Source organism: Ostrea edulis, chromosome 9 (assembly GCF_947568905.1).
Source record: "Ostrea edulis chromosome 9, xbOstEdul1.1, whole genome shotgun sequence".
NCBI classification, from domain to species: Eukaryota; Metazoa; Mollusca; class Bivalvia; order Ostreida; family Ostreidae; genus Ostrea; species Ostrea edulis.
The window spans coordinates 24,185,834-24,194,042 of NC_079172.1; the positions used below are offsets into that span (position 1 = coordinate 24,185,834).

General features: G+C 35.4%; 1 protein-coding gene and 1 long non-coding RNA gene across 2 annotated transcripts; one reads left to right on the forward strand and one right to left on the reverse strand.

Moving 5' to 3' along the window:
- Positions 1–1,679: 1,679 nt before the first annotated feature.
- Positions 1,680–7,492, forward strand: LOC125657992 (uncharacterized). Its single transcript, XM_056148941.1, has 6 exons — positions 1,680–2,644; positions 3,038–3,140; positions 3,614–3,789; positions 4,296–4,448; positions 4,874–4,996; positions 7,083–7,492. The coding sequence occupies exons 1-6, from the start codon at positions 1,953–1,955 to the stop codon at positions 7,210–7,212; spliced, it is 1,377 nt and encodes a 458-aa protein (XP_056004916.1). The 5' UTR covers positions 1,680–1,952; the 3' UTR covers positions 7,213–7,492.
- Positions 6,311–7,160, reverse strand: LOC130050107 (uncharacterized). Its single transcript, XR_008798505.1, has 2 exons — positions 7,053–7,160; positions 6,311–6,497 (listed from the first exon to the last, which is right to left on the reverse strand). It is a non-coding gene; the product is annotated as an uncharacterized LOC130050107 (long non-coding RNA).
- Positions 7,493–8,209: the final 717 nt, after the last annotated feature.

The following is an 8,209-nucleotide window of genomic DNA, read 5'->3' on the forward strand; positions in this document are numbered from 1 at the left end:
TGTCTGCAAGTGTAGAAAGGCGAAAAATTCCGAAAATAACACTAGGCAAAAACAACCCTGTATACACTACAGTCCTGTATTCATGTCGAATCTAGAATAATTGTTAACATTCCCTGGCTAATGGGGTAACTACTGGGTGATGAAGACCAGGCAACTAACTCTCAGGTAACACATATGTCCTCTCTTTTACACAGATTAGGATTTTCTTTCAAAATCGGTCATCAGTCTATTCATATAAGCCCATATCCCCAAGTAATATAACAAAGTAATTTCACAGATTCTGTAATTTTTGTCCTCAAACGAAGTTTCGAAATAAAAAAAAAAATAATAGTTTCCAAGACACTTGTTATTTATCACTTTACTACAATTAAAGTTAGTAAAATTCACACAGGACTTGCCGTGTTTCTTTTGTGAATTAACTAACAACCAGTTTATCCCATTACAAGCTCTATTTCGGACAACGTTAGTGCTGTTTCAAAGGTCTGAGTGAAAGAACATATTTTGATCAGGAGTGTATACATAGAGAAGACACGCTGAAAGTGAATGATTTACATACAGCAGGTAATGGGAGAAAAGCAAATGTTATGAAAATTAACTTGAGTCTATATTTATCAATTTGTTATATATATAGACACACACACATATATATATATCGTGGAGAAATTCACAATACACCGATACCCATGCACTTCTGCTCAGGTACCCCAACCTGTGATAAAACTCGAGAACTTAAATTTATGACGAACAAAATTTCCTAGCAACATGTGACCATCTAGGCATGTTAAAAACTTTGTTTTGGACAATGATGGAATTTGCACCATGCTGTCACACACTATATAAGTCACTGAGAAAGGAAATGGGACACACCATACAATCATTTGATATAAATTTATAATTGGAGTTTGATCACCATGCATACAAGATTTGAAATATTTTGATAAAGCACAGAGGTTGCAAAACATAAATGCCCTAAGTTTAGAAATATTGCTCAGATTGCAATCTGAGCATGCACATTTATAAAACAACTTCCAAAAGAATAGGTTTTAATGTACTTAATATTTTATTAGGTGAACTTCCATTGTCGAAAGGCAACAGAATTGTAAATTTCCTTATCCTATAAACAAAACAATATATTTTTTCTTGTTTGTAAAAAACCAAATTGCCAAGATTCTTGGAATTATTGTCCTATCTATACAACAAATACAAGGTTGAAAAATGTATCGCGTATCAGAATTTAGAAATACAAAAATTTGAAAATACCTGGCATGTACGTATGGAAAACACTTTTTGACAACATAAAAAAATCATGATTTTGCTATTTCAAGCAATATTTTTTTCTACTTTTGAAGCCACATGTACTTTTATCTATTTACTCGAGCTCTGTATTGTTATCATTTTTCTCTTACAATTAAATTAAAAATGCAAGCACTTACCAACAAAAGTATGAGTGTGAGTATGAAAGTGGTTAGGAAAAAAATGACAAATGTTCTTGTGTCTTATGTCAATATTTGTGAAATGAAAAATTCATAAATTAAAAAAAAAAAAGTTTAGAAATATTGAATCTAGAGCACAGATAAATTCACAATATATGGATCGATACCCACTTTATACCACGTAAAAAAAAGATTTTCCATATCCGGATATTTATAGGTTGTCATTACACTTTTTAATTTTATAACGTGAAATAAAGTTCCGGTAGTGGATGTTGATGAAAGGTATTTGGATTGTCGCTTTATGTTTATTTGGAGAATTCATTATATTCCGATTGTCTTAAAAATGGTTACATAAACAGAATAGTACATTAGAAAATAAATGATGAAGTAAGAATGAAAGCAAGTGACATCAACGGAATTTCATACTATTTCATCATCGCAACACCCGATTGACATGACTGTAGTCTACTTGGATAGTTCGGATATTATGCAAATAATGTCAACATACAATGTATAGTAATGGATGAGGCTATTCAGTATTTCATCGCAAAGTGCGCAAATTTCAATTCACTGAAAACGTGCGTTAGTTCTGAAAAGTGGGCGTGTAGAGACAGGACTGAGCCGCCTCACCCCCGGGACATATTATCAAAAGCAAAGCGAAATGGGAAAGTGATTCTGATATTTAGTGTTAACAATTGTCATGGATGGCATGGGTATGTTGAGATGTTGACTTCTCCTGACAATCAAAACGAGGCAGTGGAAACGTGTGAAGAAATCGTTGAAGATGCAGATTCCCCTCAAAACATAAAAAACGTTGAACGTACTCAGCCTGATACAAGCACAGAGAACCAGTGGAGATACTTTAAAGTCAAATGGTTAAAAAACTTTGCAGAAGAATTTGGGGAACAATGCTTGTCATCAAAACTAACTGAAGATATAATGGTAAATAATTCACCTCTTAATAAAAGTAGAAATTGGCAAGAAATCCCAAAAGAGGTTGGAGCAAAGTTGTGTTCTCTGATAGATACATTTTATGCAGAACTCAAAGAAAAACAACAGCAGAAGTTAAGGAGAGAAAGAGAACAAATTCCTCCACCATTTTACAAATCTGCAGAGAATGTTTCCAGTGACGAAACATGGAGGACAATTGTAAATCAGGTGGAAAAAAACCTTGGAAAAGTTATCCTGGCATGCCCCTTTGGTAGTCAAAGGTAAAGAAATTAATTCAGCCTGCAAGCAAGATGTTTTCATGCCAGTATTGAGGTATTATTAACCATATCTTCAGTATCATTTATGGATTCATAATTAAAGTTCTGTGAAAAAAATTTCTTGGGAGCAGATTGTTTGAATATGTATGTAAATGTGTACATGTGCAAGTTGTCATGCCAAGTTACAACACAAAATTTTGGTCCAGTGTGAGCCCTTCATATTTACTGGTATATCCTGGATGTAAACATTTGAATTTAACAATTTATTTTGTATACCATATATGCAACTAAATTTATACAGATGAAATAAGAATATAATATATATGCATTTTGTAAAATTTTTATAGCTTTAAAACTCTTTTTTAAATATATACTGTTTATTGCATGTACATTTAGGTACAACCTTAGCACGCCTGAAAGTGACACGGATATGTTTATAGTCTATCAAGCAAGGACAAGGGATATACTAAGTTTTAATCCTCCAAAACAAACAATAAAGGTAACTTCTTTGGCACTTCCAGTAATTTGATAAGATCTGTAATTTATTTGCTGGCTTTAAAATTTCCACATTTACAGATTACTATTTCATTGTATAATTTGTTGTATATACTTTATACCTATGAACTGTATGGTTCTTGGTCAATAAACAATACAATACAGAAAATAAAGAAAATATAACTTGCAAATTTTTCTTTGATTAAAAACTTACTGTACCAGATAAAGGAGAGTCTAAAGTTGACTTTTGTAATTGACTGCAATGTATCATATACAGACATTTAGTTAAGAATTGCTGTCAAAGATTTTTCATAGAGAGGAGTGGGCAACTTAAAATTTTATCCTCCTCAAACAAGTAACAGCTATTATTCAACCATGAAGGAAGTCCCACGATATTTATTTTTCTCAAACCATGAAAATTTTATACTCCATTGAATTAAAGGGAGTTATGAGTTATTCATGTTTTATTTTCCTTAGAACAGTGAGAATCAGCAGTGTGATTATACCATCCATGAAATCTACCGCTACAGTGAGCTACTTTTAAGTGGAGATGCTCGGTGTGTGGAGACGCTCTTTTTACACGAGGACATGGTTGTCAAAGGTTCTCCAGAGTGGCAAGAGCTAAAGACAGGAAAGAATCATTTCCTGAATAGGTACATGTAACTGATTATACATAGATAGTAAAATAGTATTACAATGACTTTGTTATATCGAAGGGGATTAAGTGATCAGAGGGAAATAAGTAAGGTGCAATATTATTTATATTATAAATACAAATAAGAAATGTAGTACCTTTGTTGTAAGTCATTGAATAGAATGCTCTGCACTTGATCAAAAATAAAATTTTGGGACGGGGGGAATAGAGTTTTCTTTTAAAAAAATTTGAATTCAGATTTCAGTACTCAGATGTGTCATTTATTCTATTTTAAGTAGATCATGTAGATAGTAAAAGAGTATTTAGAAAATGACAAAGAAAGCTCTTATAAGATGAAGATTCAAATTCATCTCATTTCCCTGATAAAGCCATTGCAAACTGTTCTGTGAAAATCTGCTTGTTTATCACATTGTAACTTCAGCTTTTGAATTAGTGTTGGGGGAACAGAATTGATCAGCATATATGTTTTGCAAAGGAACATTTTCTTTACATTGTTTTAAACAGAGAAAGTCTTGACAAGTATCTTAGAGATGCCCAAGGAAGCAGAGGAGTTAAGCAGCTCCAGAAATGGTGCCAAGAACATCCAGAAATAGCTGTACTGCCCAGGAAGATGTGTAAACTGTTGTACGTTATCGTACGACTTCTGCAAAACGCAAGGTGAGTTTTATACAGGAAAAAGCAATGACTGAAAAAGAAATTCCTAAAATTTGAACAGAAATTTTTATAGGTTGTCATTGTCCAGAGTGTATCTTAAAAATCATTTATTCTTCAATAAGCACAAATTCACTACTTCTCACCATCCAATGTGCCATGCAGGGGTGAGGGTTCTCACCATCCAATGTGCCATGCGGGGGTGAAGGTTCTCACCATCCAATGTGCCATGCTGGGGTGAGGGTTCTCACCATCCAATGTGCCATGCGGGGGTGGGGGTTCTCACCATCCAATGTGCCATGCTGGGGTGAGGGTTCTCACCATCCAATGTGCCATGCTGGGGTGAGGGTTCTCACCATCCAATGTGCCATGTGGGGGTGGGGGATGTTTCTAGTTTTAGTTCACAACACAATGCCATCTTTCTTGTGTAGAGACATTGCTGTTGGAGATGATTTGCATGTCTACAGGGAAGATGGGAGTCCAGATAGAGAAGTTATAATGACAGTAAGACAGGGAGAATTTCCAGTCCAGACTGCCTGGCAAATTATACAACAGTAAGTAGTCTATCCAGACAGCCTGGCAAATTATACAAGAGTAAGAAGTCTATCCATATCCAGACTGCCTGGCAGATTATACAACAGTAAGTAGTCTATCCAGACAGCCTGGCAAATTATGAGAGTAAGTAAATCTATTCCGCAGAGGAAAGTCTTCTTAGAAGTGTCTCTCACATTCTGTAAAAATACAGGGACATCATGCAAATCTGACTTCATAATTGCCAGTTTTGTTCCTTTTGACAGTACTAAGATAAACTTTTCCCCCAATAAAAGCAGGAAATCACAATCTCGTGAATTTGCTTACTTTATGCAGTACATTTATTATTAAGTATGGTTCCACATAAAAATCAGGCAGAGGGTGATAAGTCGACTCTCAGGGATTGAGCCGATACTTTATACAGTGTATATATATATCTATATATATACATGTAGTAACATTGCTTATAGGAACTCATTCTCTCCCAAACGAAGCATTCACATCATGTGTTGGTTATCTGTTTCAATTCTCTAAGTTTATACTTTGGATCCAGGCCTTATTGAATACCATGTGGTATCCGCTCATGAAAATGTTCTGCAAATTAAACCTCAAGGTGTTGGTCTCCAGTTTTGACTTTATCTGTACTAATCCGAGATTCCTCTGACTCTTACTCCCGCTTTTATATTTGACATGTGCGGGGGAGAGTCAGAGCGGACTCCATATTGAAAAGTGGGAATTCAGCGACACCAGCTGGTGTCGCTGCTTTACCTACCTCTTACAACTTTATTTCGCGGACCCATCTTCCAAGACGCGAGGATTCAGTTATCGGAAGATTATTCTACAAATACATCATGATTAATACGATGCTATCGCCGTTTAAACGATGGAATTTTGTGTTTACATGTGCTGACGTCATGCGCAAAGAAATCAAATGGCGAGGCGGCGACCTAATTCAAGTGATGCTCCATTTGTCGGTGTTAGGGCCGTTTAAACGGCGATAGCATCGTATTAATCATGATGTATTTGTAGAATAATCTTCCGATAACTGAATCCTCGCGTCTTGGAAGATGGGTCCGCGAAATAAAGTTGTAAGAGGTAGGTAAAGCAGCGACACCAGCTGGTGTCGCTGAATTCCCACTTTTCAATATGGAGTCCGCTCTGACTCTCCCCCGCAGAAGTCACAAAATAAAAGCGGGGTTAAGAGTCAGAGGAATCTCGGATTATATCTGTACCAATTGTAATGATAGCCATTTCCTCATAAATGTGCTGCAGTTTTGAATGATATGCGTATGAATCTTGATATAGTACGCCTATTTTAACATCAGGGAATTCCAACAGAAATGAAAGTAGAATTTAAATTTAAAAAATAAATTTCATTTTTTAAAAATACATGAGGGTATGAACTATGACTCTTCACGCAGGTATACGCTTTGGAAGTTGAACTTGTTCACACACTGTGCTCATGAATATCTTGCATGGGCTTCTTCACATCCTTGATCATTTTGTTTGAAATAACTTATGTCCCTGAAAAAGTTCTCCAAACAATATAATCTTATATTCAAAAGCTGAAATTCAAAAACAAAGAGAGTGTACTTCAAATTATGAGCAAGTATATAATAATAAAGAAATATTGTTTGTGTTACAAAATGATAGGAAAATATGAGTTTTTTTCCGTTATAAATATTTGTAAATGAGCATCACACGCTAGGCACTTTACGGATGAGTTCATTCCTGATTAGAGGGGTTTAAGGTTAAGAAATACTCCACAACATGCCCAAGTCTCTGCATATAGTAAATAAATTTATATTTCATATTAATTCATTGAGTCAATGTTGAATGTGTAAATTTCATGAAAATCAAACAGTATTTAATTTTTGAAAAAGCAGAATTGCTTTGATACAAATACAGTAAAAAAAAATTCTTTTAATACTTCCATGAGTACTTTTTGTTCTTTGATTCTTGAAGTATGTCAGTGTGAAGTATTGCAGTTCATACCTTCATGTATTTTTAGAAATAAAATTTATTTAAAAAAATTATTTCTTAAATGTCAACACAAGAAAAAATCTCACAGAACAGTACCTTTCAATATTCCTCATATTTTTCTTTCAGGTTGGAATCCACCATTTTGGATAGGAAAGATTCAGTTTTGGAGAAAACCAGTGATTGTAAAGAATTTACAGAATCATGGCTTCTAAAATTAAGACAGAAAGATTTTTTATCTTCTCCATTGTTAGAGTGATATGAAAAAATTAAATAATTATCATTGAGATCATTTAGTAAAAAGCACTCATTTCAATACACAACAATTATTTCTGAAATGACTGAGATGTCAGCTTGTACACTTGTATTGTTAGTATTGCATTGTTGTATTATTAGTGGGAAGGTTTGAGATCATTGGAAACATTGAACTCTTGTACTGAAGTATTCTGATATGTATATTATTAATGACAAATGAGTCAAACAGTACTTCACTGGTATTTTACATACCGGTACTATTAAATAAATTTCTGCTGACTGCAGATACTCTGATAATTACCTGGATCATCAAAGTCAAGAGTAACCACCGTGGTGGTCTGGATGTAGAGCGTTCGCCCTGCATGTGGAAGGTCGGGGTTTGAATCCCGGCCGTGACAGACCTAAGTCGTTATAACAGGTAGTGACAGTTCCATCGCCAAACGCTCGGCATTGGGTAACTCAGTATCACGGGTCCTCGGAGATGACCTTAAAAACGGATGTCCTGTGTCGCAGTAGGTGTGGTACGTTAAAGAATCCTCACTGCTCAATGACCGTAAGCGACAAGCAAAAGCCTAAATTTGAAACCCTTCACCGTTCTTAATGTCGTCTCCATATGAGTGAAAAATCCTGCGAGGGATGTTAAACAAGATACAATCAATCAGAGTGTAATGGATATTGTGCAAACTTTATTAAAACAACAACATGCCCAAGCTGTGGTTATATTCGGATGACTTGGTCTGCTGGCTTCATGTCCCACTGGGCAGATTGCACATGTGCCGAATACTATTATACCCACTGGCTACGTGGATGCCAAATATTCATCCGCTTACCCATATAATAATGATTCGTCCAGTTTTAAGTCCATATCTAGAGTGGTGGATGAATGGGGGGGGGGGGGGGGGGGGGGGGGAGGAGGGAGTATTCAAGAGTTCCATTTTAGGACCCCTACTATATCAGCTGACGTTGATAACAGATGCGTCAGAATACGGTTGGGAAGCTTG

Excerpts from the sequence above, each read along its gene's own strand:
- LOC125657992 (XM_056148941.1), top strand. The coding sequence starts at position 1,953 with ATGGATGAGGCTATTCAGTATTTCATCGCAAAGTGCGCAAATTTCAAT. Across the intron at positions 2,645-3,037 it reads TGCCCCTTTGGTAGTCAAAG|GTACAACCTTAGCACGCCTG; the intron begins GTAAAGAAATTA and ends ATGTACATTTAG. Across the intron at positions 3,141-3,613 it reads CTCCAAAACAAACAATAAAG|AACAGTGAGAATCAGCAGTG; the intron begins GTAACTTCTTTG and ends TATTTTCCTTAG.